The sequence below is a fragment of the Gossypium arboreum genome, chromosome 9 (assembly GCF_025698485.1).
Source record: "Gossypium arboreum isolate Shixiya-1 chromosome 9, ASM2569848v2, whole genome shotgun sequence".
NCBI classification, from domain to species: Eukaryota; Viridiplantae; Streptophyta; class Magnoliopsida; order Malvales; family Malvaceae; genus Gossypium; species Gossypium arboreum.
Window position 1 is genome coordinate 67083038 of NC_069078.1, and position 24312 is coordinate 67107349.

A 24312-nucleotide genomic window follows, 5' to 3' on the forward strand; every position below is an offset into this window, starting at 1 on the left:
ATTTGAGAAAAAAGCTGATAAAATGAACAAAAGATCCTTCAAGCATGCACGAGTACTTAATGAACTTAAGGCAGAGCGTGAGCATGGTGTTATCATCGATATTGCTCTGTGGAAGTTAGAGACCACTGAATACTAATGTACCATTATTGATGCTCCCGTATAGGAAAAATATGTAAAAAGATTTTAAAAGAATACGGTGGAGTGGAAGTTTTAATATAAATTTAACTTTTGTTTAAAATAAGATTTATTTGAACACAAATAAAAACTTGTTATTAAATCTTCTTTAAAATAAATATATATTTTAAAATATTTTATTTTTTTTCACTTACCTATAAAATATTTTACTTTGACATACTCTATTTTACATAAATAAATATGCATAAAATATTTTACTTTGAAACAAACGTGACCTTATTCACCCACACTTTCAACTATCGAAAGTCAAATTTTGTAATTGAAGAGAAAATATATATATACCAAATTAAACAAGAGCCCAACTAAATTGACTAATTGCATATGTATTTGCCATTAAAATTTTCTATTGCTAATTATTTTATTTGAGAGGCTATTATTAAGTCTTTTATGGGACTACCATTAATCACAGATACCTTCCTACTTTTATGTTTTCCCATGATTTTAAGAATGTATTTTTTATTAATTTGATATATTTAAACCTCCTAAGCTTTGCTTTTACATTTTTAATGTTAAGAAAATATGTTTTATATGTATTTTAATATCAATATTAAACAAATATCTAAATCAAACTCAATTCTCTTTTTTTTCTTTAATTATCTAATGCTGGAATCCATCAACTAAAATCTTCGAGTGGTCCATTATAGATTTCATTAAAATTTAATTAATCCGACGAAAATGATTAAATAAATGATGGGTTAGTAGTTGACTGTTTCTAGTTAAATTAAGGTTCTAATATAATGGTTATGAAATTATTGTTTTTATTTAATGATATTATCACGTGATGTTACGTTAATAAAATTAACAAACGTTAATTTTTTTATCTATTTTAAGGTAATTTGACAAACAATGCAAATTCAAAAGTTAAAAGAGACAAAAATTGAATGAAAATTTTATAAAATTAGAGGGCCAAATAAATCATTATATATTTTTAATTAATTTTATAAGAGTAATATTTTTATTTGATATTTTCAATAGTTTCTCTTATTTGAGATTAAGCCTCTCAAGTTGAGATATACTAAAATACCTTGGTTTTTTTCTCTATAATTGCAATTTATTAGATATTTACTATACTTACATCTAAGAAATTGATTTGATGATAAGCAAAGAGGTTTTAAGAATTTTGGGATTTCAAAGTTTAAATATTTGGATTTGACTTAAATTTATTTTCTTATTTGAATATGACATATATTAATTGTAATGACGGATAAAATTACTTGTAAATTTGAAGAAAAATAAAAAGAGAATTATTTCTTAACTTGAATAGAGTTATGATTAAAGTTTTCTCATACATTCTTTTAATACAGGTTTGAACCCTGTTACCTTATTCCTATTAATATTGTATAAATAAATAAAAACTATTTATTGCCTATAACTTATCTAGAACATGTATAATTACATGAATACCCTTTGTGGCAATTTACAATTTACTATAATTACATATAACTTCCACTTTCAGAATTTATCTTACCTCATATAAAGTATATGAAGAGTTCTAGAAACAACTTTTCTTCAAAACTCTCCCAAATTTCTTTTTCACTAATCTCTAGGAGACCTCAAAATTTGAAAAATTCAAACTAAAATGAAATTTTGAATAAGAGCAAAGAAGAAGAAAGTCATTTTAAGAACAATGTCAATGTCAATCATGATTTAAAAGAAACACAAAATGATTTTGTTTGTATCTTCTATAAAGATAGTATAATGAATGAAGAAGGGAGCAATGATTCAAATAAAACATTTGAAGATTTCAGTCTCGGGATGATATTAGTGATGAATCTCTTGATGATGAATATGTTTAACATTTAGTTTTGAAAAACGTAAAATGCAAGAGCATCGTAATTTGAATTTAGAGTCAAACCTAAATAGTGAAATATGTATTTCAGCTATTGATGCATTATTTAGTATCGACTTTTATCAAAAGCATGTCTAAGTCGAAAGATTAGTTTCTTGTGGTAAAGATAAAAAAACCTCATGGCAATACGAGTAACAAGAGAAATAATTGTTTTGCAAGAGATTACTCTTTATTGGTAACTTAATTTTAATTTTAATTTTTATATCATATTTAAATTTGATATTTAATCTTTATATTTTATTTTTTTAATATAATTTGGTACCTCAATATTTATAATGCTATTAGTCAGTTTAGATTTTTGTTCTAATTAAAATGCTTACGTAAATTTGGAGAATTGTTAACATCGTTAAAATACTTCCATCTTAACATTGAACCAATTACTTGAATTTTTTTTCCAATTTTGTACTTAAGTTTGACTTCAATATTCAATTTGGTACCTAAACTAAATAACATCATATGATCCAATAAATATTTTATATGTGTGTTGTAGTAATAAAAAAAACATAAGTACTTAATTGAGACAAAAGAAAAAATCAAGTACTAAATTGAACATTAAAACTAAATATAAATACCAAATAGTATATTAATCATGTGAATGGTTGCCTGTCAACAATTGACTCTAAGTTTGCAAAAAGCAAAGTTACCTTTAGGTTATTATTATTATTTGAACAAAGTCGTTGTAGGTTCTGATCATATTTTGCTATTTTTGACATAATGCCTAAAGCTACCCATAGTCCTACTCAACTCATAAATAGTAGGATAATACGTTTTAACACACTCAAACTCACGTACTCCTGCATTGAATTTTAAATTTTATATTTAAATTAAAATAAATAAATTCATATCACATACTCATATTATATAACAAGTTAATATAATCTCATAAATTTTTTTATTTATTATTCTTAAAAATATCACATTTATATATGTTTTGAGTAATTTGGTTAATTCAATTATTTCTAATTAATTCAACATTTAACTTATTTTTACCACCAATTTGAACTTATTAATTAATTTAAAACCAAAATACTAATAAAAATGGAAAAAAATGAACTAAGTAACAACTTGAAATTGAAACAACTTCACTAACCCATATTGAATATTTATAGAGAATTAGTTAGGTTATAGATAAACAAGTAGGGCTTTAACATTAACCCCTAAACAATTACCCTCAATTCCATATAACCTACTATTTACTGCACAATTTTTTCCCTCATTTTTTATTTCCCCTTTCTTTCTTCAATTTGCCCCAAAATCAAAGAAGATTGAAGGAAGGTCAAATTACAAGATTCAATTTCAGGTAAATTTACTTTCTTTCTGTTTTACAGGTAAATTTGGGGTTTTTTTTTTTTTTGTTTCAGTTCCATAAATTTTAATTACTTCATGGTTCCTCAAAATTTATCTTTGATCTATTATAGCAGGCAATCAGAATCCATTGATTTGCAGATCTGTTCTTGCTTCCTCTAGTTCTTGATTTTTGTATATATGGGGTAAGTTATCTGGGTTTTTTTTCGTCTTATATTTTGTTGTTATTTTATGGGTCTCTTAATTGATTATTTTTTTAAAATGTGTTTGTATTGTAGAGGATAGCTAGAAAATCTTGGGTTCTTAAGCATCCACGTAATGCATAAATATATAGCTTACGCTTTGTAGTTATAAAAGGCCTTGTTCTTGTTGTTTGTTTAAGGTGATCGCTTTGTTTTCATATGGCCATTAGAGTTCATGTAATTATCATTTGGCCTCTTAATGATGAACTTGTTATTGATTTATTAGTGTTGGCTAGAGTTTTTGGTGGGTGGTGCTAATCATTTATACGATTTCGGGTGATTTATAACAGAGCAGTGGTTGTCTAGGATGTTATAAGGAGCCTAAATCTGATCCTTTGATGAATGATACATCAAAAGGATTAGAAGTTCCAGGTCAGACGGTGAGGAAAACCTGTATATCTGAAGATTTCTGGACCACTAGCGCTTGCGATATGGATAACAGTGCAGCGCAGTCACAAGGAAGCATCTCGTCAATCAGCGTGATCAATCAGTCTCTAGATCCCCATGGCAATGCCAATAGCCCATCTGAATTCGTAAATCATGGTAAGTTCCTGGTTCTTAAGTTACTTTGGTTGGATTAACATCTGCATGTTACAGCTCGATACAGGGTAAAATTTTGGAACGGTTTACCTTCCTATCTGGATAGTCTGCTTGGAGACCCCTTTTAGCTTGCATGAGATGACGATTCTTCTTGGTTTCAGGTCTTCTTCTCTGGAATCGAACTAGGCAGCAGTGGATTGGAAACAAGAAGTCTGAAAATCGGCCTCAAAAGGTTCGGGAACCCAAACTGAGGTAAGTTCTTCACAGTTCATTTCTTTTATCAACGCATTCCAAAGGTACAATTGAATTTTCAGCTTTAGATCTTGTGGAGAAGGGAGTAGATTTAGTTGTTCCACTTTTTACAGGATTTGATCTCGAAGGGGTTGATTTGTAGTATGGACCTCGAAAAGGTTACCTATGTGGGGTTGGGTACATGAACCATATAACCATGCTTTATTTACGGTCCTATTGTCTATTAGCTCAGTAAAGTTTCTGTAGTTGCTCTGCACCTCTCAACTTGGCCTTCATTAAGTCACTTCACGTCTTAATTCTCTTCGGGTGTTGATCTTTCGGTTTTTGGCAAGCACGAGTGATAATGCATTCTGGTTTCAGCACAATTGTGATGCTTGCCATTATTGAACCCATATGTTAGGTTAATAATAAACTTTGAAAATATCATTTTGTGTTCCGGGGATCGGGAAAACCACGTCTGGAATATACCTCAATTCATCATTTATGATTTCATTTTCCTTCATCTTTGTCAGCACTTATGGTCTCTCCATGGTTAATCCATTCTGGCCTTGCAGTTGGAATGCGACTTACGAAAGTTTACTTGGAAACAACAAACCATTCCCTCAACCTATTCCTCTCCCTGTAAGTCTCAGCTCCGACAAGCTCATTTAATCATAAATTGCATGGTTACCTGATACGTGTTTTTCATAACAGGAAATGATCGATTTTCTGGTCGACATCTGGGAACAGGAAGGATTATATGACTGAGCAAACAGTACAGCAAAGCACATTCGGAAAAAAAAGAAAAGGGGTTAGATATTAATACCCTTATTGTTGTAACATTTTACTAGCTTCATTATGAAAAAGGCATTAGAGCATAATAAACTGGCATGTATGTCGACCGGAACGGTCTTGGTCTTGTCTGTCCGTGGCTTGCTCATTTTTCACTTTTTTTCTTTCTCTCTCTAAACTCAGCAGCCTTTTAGGCATGCCATTGTATTACATTGGAACTAATCCAAAAAAAGAAGAAAAGAACACCGGCTGCCTCCGGTTTTCGATTTGGCAAACCATTTTTGGCAAAATTTCTTTCATTTCTTGCTGTTAATCTTATTCTGAGAAGTGTTAGTTTGGTTTCATAAATTCAAGTGCAGAATAGAAGTGATGATATCCATTAGGGTTGAGTAAAACGACCGAGAACGAAGTTGTAATGTTGTGATTCGAACTTCTGCATCGCTGGAGTTCAAAGGCAAACAGTAATGACCTCAAAATTTTGGAAATTCTTACTAAATCTCGATAAATTCAGAGTTTTTGAAAATTTTAATTATATTTCTTTGTGAGCTTTAGTCACTAACTTGGGATTCTATTACCCCTTAAATCAATGAGTTTGTTAAGATGGTAGCAGGTGAAATATTTCTGGATTCCTAAATTTGTGAATTCAATTTCAAAATAATTAATTTTCTGTCTGTATTAATTAAATATTTGCATTTAATAAGTATAAAAATATTTTTAAATAAAAATTTGACAAGTAAAGTGGGTAATGAATTTAGAGGGTAATGAATTTAGAGCCTGTTATACTGTGTTTAAAAAAACACTTCTAACTCCAAAAACACTTTTGAAATAAAAGTTGTGCTAGGAGAGTAGATTAAAATATTATTATTTTAATCCACATCAGATAATTATCATATTTGTTTTGAATCAGCTTTAAATAATAATTATAATATTTGAACTCAAATATAATTTTTACCTTGACAACAAATTCAATTTTTGTCCTTAAACTTGAAATTTATAAAAATTTGATGTATGACACTTTGATATTATATTGGACCTTCACTTGAGAATTAAAAGTTTTATATAAAGTTTAGATGTTGTGGTACAATATTGAAGTGTCTCATTTAGTATTTTAATAATTGAATTAGTGGTTGAACAGTTTAGACTACCTTTTTTTATTCGACTAATTTAATTGGTTTGATTGTTAGATAAACAATATTTAACAAATTTTATTAAAACAGTTTAACATGTTCAACTATCGACTTTTGTCTTGATTTTTTTATTTTTATCAAATTTGAAAGTTTTTGAGTTAATCAGTTCAACCATTTTATTCGAATCGTTTTATCAACCACTTCTCCGTCCAATCTATCATGTCCCAGTAACACCAATCACATCTCGACAAAATTTAAAGTTTATAGACTAAAATGGATCTAGTTAACAAATTAAAGGACTAAATTGGACCCAAAAAAATATACAAGTACTAAAGTGGACCTAATTGTCAAGGGACTAAAAATTATATTACCTATTCAACTATTATCAAAGTTTGCAATATCTATATTCATAAAAATAACAAATCAAATCCAATTGAATCTTATTTCAATTAGCATTAACATTGTTATCAGAATAGAAAGACGTGAGTTCAAACATGTTAAAGCGTGGTTATCCTCTTAATTAAGAATTAAAAGAGGTTATGAGTAGTTCAATAGGTATTGTGTAAAATAATAACAATAACAAATCAAATATTCACAATGAGCACTACGTGGGTATGCCTAATTAACAAAATTAGGAGTTGTTGGGAATTTTACTCTTGGCTCAATTGTATTTAATTTTTTTAGTTTAATTTAGTTTTTGCTCGGTTCTTCATCCGTTGTATATTATATTGTTTGATTTTATATTATTGATCAAATACGTATTTATATTTGTACTTCTAGTTTGTATTTGTATTAGTAAAATTTTTAAAAAAAAAGTAGGAGGAAATTTGTAGAGTATGCATCGCATTTCAAGCCAAAACAGAGACTGATGTCGCAACAAGGGAAGACACGAAGTTGAAACGAGTAGTTGTTGTCACGACGAGAAGAAAATCTTTGTCTTGGCTACGCGACGAGAAATGGAAATATGCAGCTGATTCCTTGGACGACAATTTTAGGATTATTTCCTAATTAAACCCTAAGAATTTAACAGTATATTGCATTAATTAGTATCTAAAGTGTATCTACAGTAAGTGGGCACCAAGTAACATGTAACCTATGTAAATCACCTCAGAGCTACTAGGATTAGTGTGTGAGTTAGACCTAGATACAGAAAATAACAGAGTTAAGAGAATTCTGTGTTTTAGTTTGAAAGGTTTTTTCTTTCGAGGTTTCGGGCTTTTTCTTTGTATTGATTCTCTCCATCTTGTATTTTTATCTTATTAGTAAAATCTTCTTTTGCATGTGGTTTTTATCCTTTTTGAGGAGTTTTTTTTATATAAAATTTGTGTGTTCGACCTTTAAATTTTTTTCTTTATTTTACTTGTTCGTTGCTTATACGGGTTTATCCCCAACCAGGGGCATATCTAGGGGTTGGTAGGGGCCCACCCCTAAAATGAAAATTTTTTCATTTAAAGTCCTTTAAAATTTTAAATTAATAAAGATAAAATAACACTTTGATCCTTCTTGAAAATGATAAAATTTGATTTAAAATTATTTAAAATTATAAAATATAAATTATTTAAATAATAAAATTATATTTTTACTATCATAAAATTATAATTTAATTTTAATCCGCTAAAAGAAATTTATGCTTCCCCTATCCCAACAGAAGTTTTTATTTGTGTTAAATTTGTATACAAAACATGAAAAATTCACTTAACTTGAAATTGACATGTATATGGAATTAATTTTTAAAATTTTTTTAATATAAATTATGAATATATTGAAAAGTTTATAAAATAAAAATACTTTAAACATTGACATATCAGAATAAAATATATACCAATCATTAGATCTACGTATGAGTATGGATTGTTAGTCGGAAGAAATTGAATTTTAAGCTTTAAAAATAAAATTTGATCAAACTTTTAATGACTTCTATACCTTAATAAAAGCATAATCAAAATAAAAATATATATAATAATAAATTTAGTTGCTAATGTGTATCATTTTATTATTATTTTAGTCTAATTTTTTAATCACTTTAAATTTTAAATTTTAGTAAAAAAATTAAACAAAAGTTGACCGATGATGCTGACATGACATTTTCCATAACAATTCATATCTTTTTTTTAATATTTTTAAATACTTTTCGATTTTTTGAAATTTTTCTTTAAAGGCAAAATTGATTAAAAAATTAGGGTTTCAAGGCTGAAATGTTTATTATGTTAATAATAAAACTGAGACAGTCTTTTGACTTAAATCACATGTAAAATAATAATAATAAAAATAATAATTCTCAACGTTGGCGTGCAAATCAAACTGATAAATCCGGATGCACGAATCACAGAGTAAAACATTTAAAGCATTCGAAGACGTGGCAACTTATCATTGGAAATAATTTCAACTCTTCACACGACTCTCCGTACCTCTACTTGTAACTTTAACACTTCCATTCCATTCCATTCCCTTTCCTTTTATTTTTATTTTTTATTTTATAAAGAGCATATTCCTCCCTAATTCTCAACGGTTTTTGAGCTTCTCTTCTTACCACACAACACAACACAAGAAATAAATTTCAGACAACCAAAAAAAAAAAAAAATCCCTTCTTCAGGTAAAGAAAGAGAATTTCTTTGCAGCAAAAAAAGAATTTTTTTTTTTTGCTTTGAGAAAAAATTGTTTGTTAATTTTCTTTGCAGGTGAGAAAAAAAATGGAGAGTAAAGAGGAAGTTATTTCTGTTGAGCTTCCAGCACCTGCTTCTTGGAAGAAAATGGTACTTTTTTTTTTCTTTCTTTTTGATTTTTTTAAAAGTGTTATTAATTTTATTCTATGTTTTTATGTATCAATTTCCTTGTTCCTTTAAGTTTTTTTAAAATTTTAATTTGCTTTAGCAGTTTTTTTCCCCTTTTTTTGGTCTTTGAAAATTTGGGTTTTCTTTTTTGTTTATTTGGGAATTTACTGATTATTTTGTGTTTTTATGGGTGTATTGTGATGATGTAGTTGAATTTGTTTATGGTGACAATTTTTATCTCTAGGGTTTAGCTTTGAAGGTTTGAACCTTTGTTTTAATGGTGATAGTTGGCAGTTAGGGTTTTTGTATACCTTTTAATCTTTTCAGTTTTCAACCATGTTTAAGTCAACTTTATTCTAACATATTGACTAAGTATATTACATAACAGAACCAGGAAAACAAAAATTTTGCTTGACATGTTTTTCCCAATGTTTTTTTTGTTTTGTTTTGTTTTGTTTTTTAAGAAAGGGGAAGTCCTCTTTATGCTGTTTCCCCATATGAACTCTGCTGCGTTCTCTTTTATGGTACTTGAAACCTAACACTTATGTTACTCGAAACTCGGGTCTGAGTGTCGGATACATGTTTGTGTTTGATACTGGTATGTTCAAGTTTCTCCTAAGTTTTCTCATATACTCGGAGGATTTTGGAGGGTCATATCCGTATACTCCATGTCTAGAGATGTATCAGACCCTGGGTACTTAAAGAAAAAATGAACATGGCATGTTTCGTCTCAGTTAAAATGGGATTTTGATTGTTGCACCAAATGAATAAAGGCATAAAATGATGCTTTATTGATTCTTCTGCACCAGTCTTTTACAGTGCGGTGTAGACACTGTCGTTCTCATGCAAAATCTATTCCCTAAGTCGATATATGGTTATAAGCAAGAAAAGGTTAGCTTCTGATGACTGGGTAGTAAACTTATCAAAATTGAATGCCTGAGATCTATATTGCTCCAAATCTTCATTTTTCCTTTTAAGCATCCATGTCTAACACCTAGACATGAGGTAATCTTTCAAGGTCCTCCTTTATCTTAGAGAAAAACGAACATACACTCACACCCAAGTTTGGGACATAGCTGGAGATAACCATGAGTTCTTATGAGAATGTGATGAATTGCTGTTTCATGGGTCAGAGGTCTTGAGTTTAAGTGGTGAAACAGCTTTATTATTAAATTGAACTATCTAATCTTGTTTGTGCAAAGAGGATTGCAGCTCTATCTGGCTTTCAAGTGCTGGATTGTTTTCTAGATAATGTTTGTTTCATGTATTGATGGATGATCCCATGAAAATAAACGTTCTAGGGAGTATGTTGCTGTGGTTCTTCATGCTGCTGGAAGTACCCCTTTTTTTTTGCATATCACTTGATTTTATAAAAGATTTATTGAGAGAAAAATCTTCAATAATTTTTTAATGGTAACAAATCAGCCTTTCATCTGTGTGCTACTAATTTGTGCCTTTAACTTGTTCCGTATTATCGAAAACAGGGATGTCCTATAACATTTTTATTTGAATATTTCGGTGTTCGAGTTAATGTGCTTCTTATCTTACTTGATATGGATGGCTTTAGTGCTACTTTTATAACATGTATTTACTGTTCATTGCTTACAGTTTTTTCCTAAGAAAGTTGGTGCACCGAGGAAGACAGAGGTCATGTTCATTGCACCAACTGGAGAAGAGATTAATAACCGAAAGCAATTGGAGCAGTATCTAAAATCGCATAGCGGTAATCCTCCGATAAGGGAGTTCGATTGGGGTACCGGTGAGACCCCTAGAAGATCAGCGAGGATCAGTGGAAAGGCCAAGGCTACACCGACCCCAGAGAAGGAACCCCTGAAGAAGCGAGGCCGAAAATCATCCAGTGCAAAGAAGGAAGACGAGGAAGCTGAGGCTGTTCCTGAAAAACCCGAGGGTGAGAAAGAGAGCGAAAAGGAAGATACACAAGCCACCGAGAAGGAAACCACAGAAGGTGAAAAAGGAAAAGATACTTCCATTGATAATCAGGTTGAGAACGGAAGTGAAACGCTAGAAGCTGATCAAACTGCAAACACGGATGGCAAGATCGAGGACGTCAAGCAAGAAGAAGCTGTCGTTGAAGAAAACAAAGATGCTGTCGGTGTTGAAGAAACCTCGACTCAAATGGAAGTTCAAGAGAAACCTGTAGCAGCTAGTTGTATTGATGCCCCTATAGAAAAGCCAGAAACTATGACATCGGAAGCTAATGGGGATGTAGAGAAAGAGAATCCGAATCAAACAATCCCTGTTCCCGAGGGAGAGGTGAAAGAGAAAAGCATCCAAGAGGCTGCCGGAAAGTGTATCGTTGAGGTAGAGGATGTGGAGGTGAATGAAAATGGTAAGCTTGAACCAAGCGTTCAGACTGATGCCCCACAACAACCCGGACCGGCTTCCGTAAGCTGTTAAACATAGAATCTATATCTCCAAGCTATCCCGTGGTACCGTCATTTTGTATGTTGTAACGTCATTGGATGACTGTAAAATGTATGGTGTTAAGAAGTAGGTTTTGAACATTGGAAACTTTAGATCATAGGCAGCTCGAAACTCATGACTTAAAATGGTTAGTGACTCAAGTTCCAAATTGGACATAAAAACATGTTATGTGACAATAGATTAACTGCTTTGTTGTGAATGTTTTAATGTGTTACTGTTAAGACGATGCATAGATTTGGTTTGCATAATTTAGCATTATGTTATTCCCACTTTTTTATTTAGACATGAGCTTTGAGATTCTCTTCTTCTTCTTTTTTTTTTGTTGGGTAAAGATCCTGCACTGCATGCATTTCCATTGTATAAAATGGTGAAACAGGCCATTTACAGCACTGGCTCTCCCCTTGTCCTAGTTGGTTTGGTGTTTATCATTTAAGCCATAAGACCAAGGTTCGAGAGCTGGTAATGGAAATAATAATAAATAAATAATAATATTCAACATTTAAGGTATTTTAAAATACCTTCTTTTTGCATTTTTTATTACAATAATACAAGACTAACAATGAAATACATTATATTTTAAATGTGTTTGGTAATTATTTTAATTTTTCGTTTAATATAAAAAGTTCAAGAAAAATTCTTGAATATGATAGCTAGGTAGTTAGTTACTTATCGAGAAAATATTAAGTCGATTTTGTTTTATTAAAATTAAATAGATTATTATTATTTTTTAAAAATTGAGATATTCAAATTACCATATTTATCTTTATTTAAAAATATTCAAAATAATATAAAATATCATATTAGTAAAATTAAAATTTAAAATAAATAATCTTTTAAAGATTAATATTTACTTTTATCAACCAACATAATTATATACTGAACTTATATTTACTAATTTATCAAATGATTTTCTAATATAAATTCAACACTTATAAAATTTAGCAGTAAAATTTCAATATTAATATTTTAACACTTAAATTTTTAGTTTATCAAACACATTCTTAGTGTCTTCACTTTACTTTGGTATAACTTAGTGTCTCTACTTTTTAATATTATTAATTAATTCAAATAATTAACTATTTTTAATTACTTTTATTAAAGTATTGGCATATATTTTTCTTCAAAACACCTTTCAACACAAAAAGTCTACTTATGAATCTATCACCGCCTAGAGAAAAAGATCTTATGATAGTCAATATAAGGCCTCACCACCTATCAATGCATGGTATTTTCGTCTCATCGTTACTCTAGATGGTAAAGATATTATTGACTGTGAACCGATATTAAGTTATTTACATAGAGAAATGGAAAAATTACAAAAAACCAAACAATTATATCGTATTTGTATTGAGATTATTTAGCCACTATGTTCATGGAAGCAATAACCGTAATGGACCAGAACAATTGGGGAATATTCAAGTTCCTAAAAAGGCCAGCTATATCAGAGTAATTATGTTGGATTGAGTTGTATAACTTCTCATCTATTATGGCTTGGATCTTTTTCTATATTTTCAAAGAAAAAGAATTAGTAAATAATTTATTTGAAGCTGTCACGGTATGAGAATGATACATAATTATTTTTGTACCAAAGGAGTGCTGGCTGATATACCTTACGGTTGGATAGATAAATGTTTAGATTCTATGATTATTTTTTAACAGGAATTGTTGAATATCAAAAACTTATTACACGAAATCTTGTTTTTTTAGAACAATAGTGGAAGGGATAGGCATTATTGGTGGAGAAGAAGCAATAAATTGGGGTTTATCCAACCCAATGCTACGAGCATCTGGAATTAAGTTTGGATCTTCGAAATTTTGATCATTATGAGCATTACGACGAATTTGATTGAGAAATCCAATGGTAAAAAGAAGAGATTCATTAGCTCGTTATTTAACCTGAATTAATAAAATGACAAAATCTATAAAAATAATTCAACAAGTCCTAGAAAGAATTCCAAAGAGTCTTGATGAGAATTTAGAAATCTGATGCTTTGATCAAGAAAGAGATACATAAAAAAAATTCAATAAATGTAGTAATAATTGTATGTTTAGAATGAACAATATCCGTCTTGAATTAAAATAAAAATCATCACTACGTTTTAATCAAAATTATTAATAATATTATTTATCTCGACTGACTGGCTAATGTCATTTTTAAATTTAAAAAAAAATTTATGTGAAATTAAATTACATACATAAATCCGAAATTGAGGATAAAAGATGGATATAAACCAGATATCAGAAGCTTTGCACTATAATTTCATTTCATAATATTGGATTCAAAAGTGACAAACTCAAACAAAGTAAGAATCAATGACAAAGGTTGCAATGAAAACAACCCTTTTTCGTTCCCATTTTTTTTCATCTCTCTCTACAGATATTACAAAACCCAGCTCTGGGACTTGTCTGGTTTTTCTTTTAGTGAAACATGAAAGCTGCATGCTTTTTGGGGGTTTAGTTAAGCATTGGGTATCTAACTCCAGCTGCTAGTAGCCTTTGCTGCTCTATCTACATTATATATATATATATATATAGTTTTTCATAAATGTTAGTACTTTGAAACTGATACATTGATATTGCAGAAAATAATGAAAAGTTTACCTGGAAAAGCTCATGCAATTTATTCTTGAGGATACAATACTCATGTTCTAAGAGCTCTAAAGCTCTCAAGCACCTGCAATATTTCAATTGCCAATTAAATGATTTAGATAAGTACGATATGTCCAACCTTAATAAAGAAAGGGAAAACTACACTAGAAATCACCTAATTATTAGTAAATTTCTTTTTTCGTCACTTAATTATTTAATTGTTTTTTTTTTTTGTCATGGGTGATAGCTTTTAAAACTGATATAATTGTAACTATAACCCTCAACATTTATAAATTATGTCAATTTAGTCTTGATTCTAAAGAAAATTAATCCTCAATATTTACATGTTGTGTAATTTGAATTTTTTTTTTTTTGCAGTTTTGCTTTTCTTTATTACATTGAAGGTTATTTTTCAGAGGAGAAAAGATGGAAAATTATTATCTTTGATTTTTGGTTGTTTCCGTTTTTGTTATATATCCAATCAAATTTAGTTGATAAATTTGTTTTTTTAGCTTTCTTTGGTGAAAGGGTCATAAAGAAAATGAAAATATACAATGAGTAAATGTTGAGGCTTAGATTTTTAGAATCAAGAATAATTTGACATGATATATAAATATTAAGGGTTAAAGTTGCTATTATGCCAACTTTAAGAACTTCATTTACCTGCTAGTGCTAAAATTAAATAGTTAAGTGACTATTTTGTAAATTTTTATAATCAAGTGACTAAAAATAAAATTTACTAATAGTTGCGTGATTACTAGCGCCATTTACCCATAAAGAAAATACAATGCATGCATGTGTATACTATACCCAGCACGATTGTTCTGATCGGAAGCGGCACGGAAGGCGACACAAACATTTCTAACCCTTTTAGCACCTATGCTTGAGCTGCTTCCTATGAACTGATTCAAATGGATTCCCATTTTGTCGTAATCCGAGAACTCTCTATCCATCCTGCATTGTCCCCATTGAAATTAATGATTTTAAGAGAAATGAATGATGAAAACAGAAGAAGAAGAAGAAGAAGATTGATGGATGGATGGATGGGTGGATTACAGTAAAGATCTGAGGTTCCTCAAGAGCTTCTCGGATTCATGGAAATAGATGTTGACAACTTCTGATACGAAGTTAGGTGAGCTTTCATCTTGAAGCTGTTGAAGTTGTAGGTATTGCTCGTCTAATATCCCCTGTTTCAAAAACACCATAAGTGTTTTCAACTTGATGGAGCTAAATGAGAGGAAAAGAGTGATGTAATGTATACCTGGTGAAAGAGGAAAGCGAGCAAACGGTTCAGGTCGGCTCGCAAACGGTCGGCATCTAAACCCAACATCCACAATGGCAGACCCGTTTTGGCTACTGGATATTTGAACCCCGGGAAAAAGGCAAATTTGAGTAAAAGAAAATGGGGTTTTAAATTAACCTTTTTTGGTTTCGATATTTGCAGGGATTTAGGGTTTGAAGCGGGAATTTCGCACTCAAGAAGCCTTGGTTTCCACCACTATTTATACTGTGGGAGTTGGGTATGCTTCGACCTTAGATATTATAACGGTATAATAATAATATATGATAACACAAGCATTACTAAATTATACACATTCCTAATCCCAATGATAGCGCGTGGAAATACCCGGTTTGGACCTATACGAGGGTATTCTAGTCTCATCATGAGTTATCGTTATAATTATTTGTTTCAATTTTTGAACTGTTTGATTCTACATTCGATTGTTGTTGAGAGATTTAGTGAATTCACTTAGTAGATAACTAAATAGACAAAATTATAGAAAGATTTAATGCACACTTCAATCCCTAAAGTATATCACTTTTTTTACTTTGGTCCTTAAAGGTTTTTTGCTTAATTCAGTCCATCAAATGTTTTCAATTTAATCCCTAATATAATTAGACATTCTCAGTGCAATCCTTTGGATGGTATATCAGGCAAATCATATGCTACCCTATAGCATGCAATGACATCGTTGTGACATAAACATTAGGAAAATGTCTTTAAAATCTTTAAAAATAAAAAAAATACAAAATACAAACTAATTAAAAGTAGGAAAATAAAATATAAAAATTTACTAGACAAATTTTAAGAATATTTTAGAAATTTAATATTTCTAAATTTTATAAATCACATTTACTAGAATTTGAATGTGATAATATTATCTCTTTAGGTAATAAATTTGGATAATTTTTATAAACCATATTTTCATAATTTGTAGATCTTTTATCAATTTTTTCAAATAATTTATAATTAAATAATAAATAACATATAAAATTTTAATAATAATATTTTTATAAATCATATATTTTTCATCATCTAAATATTTAAAAAATTTCCAATTTTATCACCTAAAAGATCTACCAATTAGATTAATTGAATTATAAAGCAAATATTGTTGGTGATATCCTTCCAAGAGACAACGACCTCATGTTTAAGCTCTAGTAAATATGATTTATAAAATTTTAAAAATAGTAAATTTTATTTTTATATTTTATAAGTTTTTCTATTTTAATAATTTTAATAATTTGCAATTTTTAATAACTTTTGTAATTTATTTTCATTTTTAAAGTTTTTTTGTGATTTTTAGATGGTGACATCATCGTATGACATGTGGTAATGTATAATTGGCTTAACATCCTAACTATTAATTTTTTAGGTCCAAATGATTAAACTGGAAGGTCTGATAACATTAAGGGCTAAAGTAGGTCAACAAAATTTTAAGGATCTAAAAAAAAAAAAGGTATATATCAAGAATTAAAGTGTACATTATAAAAATTAGAAAATTTGAACTCGATTTCATAATTTATGGAATCGATTTGATACAGGAAAATTTTTCGATTTTCATAATTCCACCTGTTTTTCACTTTATAAATTCACTAGAGCTCTCGATGGAATTGGAAGATAAAATCATTACCAATGACCACCACCAATTCGACCCCTCGATAAAATGGGTATAGTTAAGGAGTTTGAAGTAGACGTGCAGGAAAGGAGAGTGGGGGAAAAGGGGAGGGGAGGGCGTGCGAAATGGAGCCAAATCGAGGTGAATGTGGGATATAAACCTGACCAAGCAACCACACAAACATTTACAGACTATTAAAAAAGGGGGTGACCTGCTGCCCCCGTAACCAGTCACCTCGCGTGCTGTCTGTTTTGCCAGGTTAGTGCGGCGTTCACCCCTCCTTCCCGCCCGACAACTGCCTGCAGCCGGTAACTTGTCAGTCACCTCACCTCTTACTTAGAACAAAATAAAATATGTTAAAATTTACCATATTAATTATCATGTAAAAATTTATATAAATATATTATTACAGTAAAGATTTTGTTGAGCAATGTTCTAAATTATTACATGCATTAAACATTATTAATTAACTTAACACTGAAAAATATTATGTTAACAAAATTTAACAAGTTGTTTATAATAATATAAAGATAACATAAAATAATATATGAAATTATAAGATATAGTATAGTAACCTATAAAACAAACAAACAAATAAATTTTTTACCCACCTCCATCTCCCACATGCCACTGTCAAAACAAACAGACATCCTGCCCTGACCACCTTTTTTTTCTGTTTTCTGTTTGGTTCTCGAGAAAATTGCTGAATTTTACGGTCAGTTCATAGAAGTTTGGGGAGAATGGACAAAGAAAATAAGCTCCCACTAAACCGGTCCATGATAAGGTGACAATTTGAAGCTTGTTGTTGGTGGAGACGTGGCAATATCGGAGCGCTTGATTTTCATTTCGTCAGTGTGTTTTTTTCATGCACGATGGAAATCATATTAAAAAGGGAACCAAGACGTGGGCTGTTGATCTAATATTAGAAAAAAAAGAAGAAGATATAATACTAAATTTAGTGTTTAAAATTTTCTGTAGCTTGACACTTGTTTTTTTTTTTTTAACTGAATTCCGCCTTCAACTTTTTTAAAAATCAAATCACTTATTTATAATAAAATGTTAATTAAAAATTAATTTTATCAATATTGGTGTAATAATTCATGTATATTTTATGTTGACATAACATTATTTGAATTCTATGTCACATCAAAAATAATTTAAAATTCATAAAAAATAAAAATTCATAAAAATAGTTTGAAGTATATGTGGATTCTCATGAAAACTATCATGTTTAAAATTTTAACATCTTGGTCAGTATTTTCGTTAAAAAAATTAGGCTAAACTATACCATTAGTCACTAAACTATGAATAAGTTTTATTTTTAGTCACTTAACTAAAAAAAAGTTATAATTTAGTCATTGAACTATTTGAAAGTTTTTATTTATGTCATTGGACTGTTAAAATAGATATTATATGGCTTTCTCTGTTCGTACTGCTTACACCAATCAAAAGCTCTCTTTCCCTTCTCCTCTACAATTCAATTTTTTTTCATGATACATCTTTGGACGTCACGAACTCGCAAACCAAAATTCAAACAACTTTTTTTCTTCAAACTCAGACACTGATTGTCAGATCGACTTGGATTTAAGGTATGTTTTTTTACTCATCGATAGGTACTAATCCACTATACCGATTGTCAAATTGTCACTTAGAGCTCACTAATGAAACTTGCCCAGTTACTTAAATGAAAATTGTCAAATAGTTCAATGGTCAAATTGTAACTTTTTTTTAATTAAATGATCAAATTCGACTTTTTTTTTTAAAGATTGAAGTCAAATTTAACTTTAAAAAATAAATGTCAAATTGACAAAAAAATGTAAACGTGGATTTTGGGTAAGCTTGATTGATACAAGTAAATTAAAGTTGTTTTTTTTTTTATTCATAAAAAAATGGGTAAAAATTTGGTGTTGTATGTATGTGTATATGACAAATTGTGGGAACAATAGCAGTCCATTAACATTGGAAGAAGTGAATTGATGTATATAATGTACATATTATCGTATTAAATCATAATTAAATGTAAATATATTTGCATATGTTAATTTTAAAATGAGAAAATGTATGGATTATGAAATTGTACATCAAGGTCGAGGCCTGCACATAAGACTCAGGCGGATGATGGGTTTAAGCATTATTTGAACTTAATTTTAATTTGATTATTATAAACAAGAAACCTCGACATTCTAACTTGTAAAGCATGCTTCTTTGACGTAAGCCAAAAGGCTCTTGTACTATGTTTTTGTTTAATTTGTCTGATTAATTATTATTATTCTATAATATCCTTTGTATTTAAAAAATTCGTGTAGGAGGTCGGTCCAAAATGCATTGTATTAATAATATAAGAAGATTATTGAATAATGAAACCCCAAAGAAACCTTTGTTTAAAGGACACACACTTTTGAAGGCGATTCTACCAATGTCTCCTAACCTTTGCATAGACTTCATAATCATGCTTTTATGCTCCCATGCTTATTTACAATACCCATTACCCATTTAAAACAATATTTTTTAATGATAAATTGCATCAAGTTACTAAATTATTAATAAGTTTATGTTTTGGTTACTCAACTTTAAAATATTACTATTAGAAAGTTTTTATTTAAGTCACTAAGTTGTTAAAATCACTACTGCATGGTCTTCTCTGTTCGCACTAATTAAAAGCTTTTATTCTCCTTCTTTTTTACAATTCAAATTTTTTTTCACAAAACGGCTTTGAACGTCATAAATCTACAAACTAAAATCTAAACAACTTTCTTCTCTATTTTTTGACACTGACTGACAATTCGCTGGCTGTAATTTAATAAAAAAAATTAAAAACTTAATAGCCCAATGACCTAAATAAAAACTTTCGAATAGTTAATGTCGAGTGACAAAAACATAATAATTTACTCTTTTTAACTTATAGTTTTAATTGAATAAATTATTACAAGTATTAATTTAGTTTAACTGAAATATTTAAGTAACTAGAATAGAATAAATTTTGATGAAAATGCAAAATTGGGATATAAAAAATTAAAGTCTGTGGCTAATATTATTAATACATAATTATGAATGTTTATTTGGTTAGGAATTCCAAAAATTGGGGAATGGTGTCCTTAAAGTTGAAATGATGTCTTTTATTATTCTGCTTCTATTGGGTTCGATTTTCAATTCATTTGAAAAGCTATGAGGTCACTGTTTTAGTAATTGTGAATCGACTCATTGCTCGAGATCTATACTATCCAATTACATTTCTTTCTTTCTTTCTTTCTTTCTTTCTTTATATAAATTTTGATTATAAGGACTTAGATTAATGGAATTAAAAGTAGAGGAATAAAATTTTAAATGTTTAAAGAATAGATCAATGTTCATCATCGATTTATTAATTTAATAGTTTTTCTTTATTTTACAAATTTAATTAAAAAATTCAGTTTAATTATTTTTAATTTAACTCAATTGATTTAAAATAAACTGATTCGGTTCATTTTAAATAACCATGATCTTTAAAAGGTGTAATTGTGAATGCCTTCCATACTAACCCTAAAAATAATAAACATAAACTGGTCTATCTTTTGTATTCCAAATTTGGTGTTAACTTGGGAATTCAATTGTGATTGATTTGCAAGATATATTATTGCTTAGATCCTATAATAATTATTTTGTTGAGAGAAATATATATATATGTGAATGTATATACGGGAGAGATTAATTTACGTCATGGTTTTATAATTTTCTGTAATTTTTTATACGATTAATATTTTAACGATTCAACCATTATATTTCATATTCCATTTATATAGATTATGCATGTCAAGTTTAACATAAATCTGAAATTTCAAACTATTTGTTTTATGTAAAAAACTACAAACCGTTAAATATATTGTGAAAATTGAATGTCGATAATACAGAGGAGAAGAAAACTCACTATGTCAAATTCGAATGATACAAGAGGAATATAGACTATGTCTATTTATAAGTTTGTAAAACCATATTCTAAACAAAATCTAATAGAAGTAATGCAGTAATGTTACAATACCTTATTCTAATCAAATATCAAATAGAAGAAGTAAAATTTTATACAAATTCCACTTGTGTAGCATGTACCGTACCTTTGCCCTCGCAGATCCCCCTATCTTGCTACTTGTATTTTATTTTACTAAGAATTTAGGTCACACAACTCTAACATATATATTAATATATACAACATTTTATAACAATACTATAAAGATATCAAATAGATTCAAAATTTTACATGAATGACAAATACAAGTATCTTGATAAATTCAATGGTTGGATCATTAAAATTTCAACCCAAATTATTTGATACATCATCAATGAAAGTTTTAGACTCCACAAGTAGATTAATGGTTTAACAAGTGTATTATAAGGTGTGATAAAAATAAAAAATTAATTACATACAAAAAATATGACACTTGTCACACTTTCAACTCACTTGTGAAGTCTAAAAACTCTACTGATAATATATCAAATTATTATTCAAATATTAATAATATAAAAGATTACGAAAATATGTAAAACTACTTTCTACTTATGGAATCTCATCGAAATTTCTTTTTAACGATTTCTTCTCCTTTCTCTTTTTTCTTTATCTTGTTGGGTAATATTTTCCTATAGTGTAAAAATTCAAAGTAATTCATGAGAAAGAAAGAGATATTCACAGAAGAGTGAAAAAAAAAAAAAAAAGAGGGCCTAGCAAACCCTAGGGTCACGTCAGGGACCAAAGGATGGACAGCAAAACCATGGCGAGAACAATGGAGCAACAAGACCCACACTACTTGTCATTGCCGAACTAAGGTTGAATAACGAGAAGGAGAGATCTTAAGGCTATTATGCCGAAAGCTTAAGAGAAAAGCAAAGCAAATGGGAAAAATAAGCAGAGTGGTGAGCAATGCCAACCCGACGGTTGGTCGACTAGTCACGAAGAAGGCAAAAGGTTATATATATTTTCAATCCAATTTTTCATCTTTCATACCAAACATATCAATTATGTTTATTATCCTTCTACTTTTCTTCTCCTTCATATTTCATATTTCCACCACACCAAACATAGCGTTAACTACTCTAATATCTTATCAATGTGGGATTATGGTGTTTCTAAGATCACAACATTCTCCCTCGTGATAGCGAAGCCTCATCGTCTTAGTAGCTTATTAAGTTTCAGAGATGACACTAATACCATCACAAGACCAATTAAACCTCAGAAGAAGCTAATATAAACACTTATTATGCAATTGATGTGAAATTCAAAATGCTTGCATTGGCATTTTTGGGTTCTTACAGGTATCTATGTGTGTACAAGCTCAACAAGAGAAATTCAATAAATGTTAAATAGAATACACGCAAATTAAAGGACAATCTATATACATACACCTCTATAGCCTAGCCTTCATTACTTAACACGACTTTGCTTGATCAACAACAAAACAGCAATAACAACGGGTGCCGAAATCATTATCAAAGCCTGTACGATATTTGGTCTGGTAATCTCAGGGAAAAGAATGCTTCCATACTTAATTATGGCTGCACCCACCATTGAACCACCTCCTAATTTCAATACATAACTCAAATCTTCCTGTTTAAAAATCATAATCCAATCAAGTTCTGGGAGCAAACACAAAATCATTTGAATTTACATTGAAATGCATTAAATTTTGGGTTTTTGAAGGATACCCAATTTCCATCAGCCAATACAAACTGACCTGAGGGATGAAGGCAGCATTGGATTCATCGAATGCTGGAGTTTCTTCATCAGTTTGGGAGTCGACGGCGCGAATGGGGAATGAGCGTTGAAAGGAGGTAGTTGAAGAGGGGTTGTTGTTGGCATCGATGAGGAACTTTACGGAGCCCTTTAGCTTTGAAGCGGGATTAAGTCGGCCGTGATTTGAGGCAGAGAAGCGGAGCTTGGGGGTTCCGGTTGCCATGGCGGAAGTTGCCATATCTTTTTCAATTAATTTTCTCCCCCTTGTTTTTAACAGCAACCGGGTGTGGCGGAAAGGGTTACAATTGGCTTGTTATCCTTATTGCTTTAAAAACTAACGACAAAATATGTTTTATCTTAAATATTTGGTTTTCAAGAAAAATGAAAATTCTAGTTTTTTTTTTTCTGTCAGCGCTTTTGAAAATTGATATTTTATTTTTTATAAATTATTCATGAAAATAAAATATATTCATTAAATTATGCAAATAAGTTATTCTATTTTAATATTTTATATTTAACTTAAATTAAATATTTAATGATTTTACGTTTGCCTATAAACACGCGTTAGATTAAGACGCATTAATGATATAACTGGAAATCTTATGTAATAAATTTTTAAAAATTTGAATTGATAACCAAATATCATAAAGTTTTTTCATTAAAATCATAATGTTTTGAGTTTGATTTCCGCAACTATTTTTTAGATTTTATAAGAACAGGTAATAATATATTTGAAATAATACCTATTATTTTATAAAAATAAAAGATTTTTGGTAAATTCTTCAATGAATTGAGAGTCGATTGAAGAGTCGAAGAATCTTAAATATTAGTATAGTTTGAATATTTGTGTGTATTTGATTAGAGGTGAGTTTAGTTTGATTCAAATCGGTTGAATTTTTGACTCATCTATTATTTTTCAGTTTGATTCTTGATTTTTCATACTAATTTTGAATTTGAGTTTTTAACTTTCTTTGACAAAATAAACTTTATTTTATTGCTTTTTGAACATTATTTTATAAAGTTTATAACTCTTTTACATAAGTATTTCTAAAAAAAGTAATAAATTTGTAAAGTAAATAAAGAAATCATCATTAACTCTTATAAGATATTTTAAAAAATATTTTTATATAAAATTTGTATGTCATTCTTGTTATGTTAAATATAAAAATATTTAATTTTACATCATAAAATTTTTAATTAAATTAAAAATAAAATTTGATTAGATTAATTATGATTTTTAACTTATAATCTATTAATCATTTAAACACTTTGGTTCGAATTGATTTTTCACTTATTTAAGTTTATATAAAATAACCTAATGGTAACTTTTAAAAAGAAATGTAATTTGAGTCAAATCGAGTCGAGTTAACGAATCCTATTACTAACACCTTCCATATATACTATTATATGTTATTATTTGAGTGAGATGTTAAATAATTGAGTTGGTGTCCTTAATTTCTCACATCAAATTCAGTCAAATTATTTGTTTATAATATAATATAGATAGTTACATGCATGATATCTTTATTATAATAAATTTTATTATTGAATTAATTCACGAGTTAACCAAATACTTATTTAATTAAGAAATGATTAAAATATCTATATCTAAACAAATATTATAATG

General features: G+C 29.2%; 4 protein-coding genes across 10 annotated transcripts; 2 read left to right on the top strand and 2 right to left on the bottom strand.

Annotated features, from left to right (window-relative positions):
• Window positions 1–3137: 3137 nt before the first annotated feature.
• Window positions 3138–5432, top strand: LOC108450715 (uncharacterized). Of its 7 annotated transcripts, none has more exons than XM_017748460.2 (6): window positions 3138–3344; window positions 3463–3534; window positions 3882–4134; window positions 4293–4383; window positions 4896–5004; window positions 5077–5432. In XM_017748460.2, the coding sequence occupies exons 3-6, from the start codon at window positions 3930–3932 to the stop codon at window positions 5128–5130; spliced, it is 459 nt and encodes a 152-aa protein (XP_017603949.1). In that variant the 5' UTR covers window positions 3138–3344; window positions 3463–3534; window positions 3882–3929; the 3' UTR covers window positions 5131–5432. The 7 variants fall into 7 exon arrangements, with proteins under 7 accessions (XP_017603949.1, XP_017603946.1, XP_017603951.1 ...); XM_017748457.2 differs by having other exon boundaries at window positions 3887–4134; XM_017748462.2 differs by having other exon boundaries at window positions 3898–4134.
• Window positions 5433–8721: 3289 nt separating this feature from the next.
• Window positions 8722–11697, top strand: LOC108489888 (methyl-CpG-binding domain-containing protein 11-like). Its single transcript, XM_017794606.2, has 3 exons — window positions 8722–8875; window positions 8961–9035; window positions 10662–11697. Exons 2-3 carry the CDS (start codon window positions 8973–8975, stop codon window positions 11469–11471), a joined length of 873 nt encoding a protein of 290 aa, XP_017650095.1. The 5' UTR covers window positions 8722–8875; window positions 8961–8972; the 3' UTR covers window positions 11472–11697.
• A 2255-nt stretch (window positions 11698–13952) lies between these two features.
• LOC108452718 (pseudo histidine-containing phosphotransfer protein 6-like) lies at window positions 13953–15562 on the bottom strand. The gene is made up of 5 exons (XM_017750514.2): window positions 15349–15562; window positions 15144–15274; window positions 14898–15041; window positions 14100–14172; window positions 13953–14006 (listed from the first exon to the last, which is right to left on the bottom strand). Exons 1-5 carry the CDS (start codon window positions 15415–15417, stop codon window positions 13953–13955), a joined length of 471 nt encoding a protein of 156 aa, XP_017606003.1. The 5' UTR covers window positions 15418–15562.
• A 6633-nt stretch (window positions 15563–22195) lies between these two features.
• Window positions 22196–23034, bottom strand: LOC108452120 (uncharacterized). Its single transcript, XM_017749870.2, has 2 exons — window positions 22687–23034; window positions 22196–22559 (listed from the first exon to the last, which is right to left on the bottom strand). Exons 1-2 carry the CDS (start codon window positions 22921–22923, stop codon window positions 22377–22379), a joined length of 420 nt encoding a protein of 139 aa, XP_017605359.1. The 5' UTR covers window positions 22924–23034; the 3' UTR covers window positions 22196–22376.
• Window positions 23035–24312: the final 1278 nt, after the last annotated feature.

Bases quoted from the DNA above. Each gene is read 5' to 3' on its own strand.
- LOC108450715 (XM_017748457.2), top strand. The intron at 4,384-4,895 runs GTAAGTTCTTCA...CATCTTTGTCAG, and splicing joins GTTCGGGAACCCAAACTGAG to CACTTATGGTCTCTCCATGG. The intron at 5,005-5,076 runs GTAAGTCTCAGC...TTTTCATAACAG, and splicing joins CTCAACCTATTCCTCTCCCT to GAAATGATCGATTTTCTGGT.
- LOC108489888 (XM_017794606.2), top strand. From the start codon at position 8,973: ATGGAGAGTAAAGAGGAAGTTATTTCTGTTGAGCTTCCAGCACCTGCT. The intron at 9,036-10,661 runs GTACTTTTTTTT...CATTGCTTACAG, and splicing joins CTGCTTCTTGGAAGAAAATG to TTTTTTCCTAAGAAAGTTGG.
- LOC108452718 (XM_017750514.2), bottom strand. From the start codon at position 15,417: ATGTTGGGTTTAGATGCCGACCGTTTGCGAGCCGACCTGAACCGTTTG. The intron at 15,275-15,348 runs GTATACATTACA...TTTTTGAAACAG, and splicing joins TCGCTTTCCTCTTTCACCAG to GGGATATTAGACGAGCAATA. The intron at 14,173-14,897 runs GTATAGTATACA...GAAATATTGCAG, and splicing joins GATCAGAACAATCGTGCTGG to GTGCTTGAGAGCTTTAGAGC.
- LOC108452120 (XM_017749870.2), bottom strand. From the start codon at position 22,923: ATGGCAACTTCCGCCATGGCAACCGGAACCCCCAAGCTCCGCTTCTCT. The intron at 22,560-22,686 runs GTCAGTTTGTAT...ATTTTTAAACAG, and splicing joins ATGCTGCCTTCATCCCTCAG to GAAGATTTGAGTTATGTATT.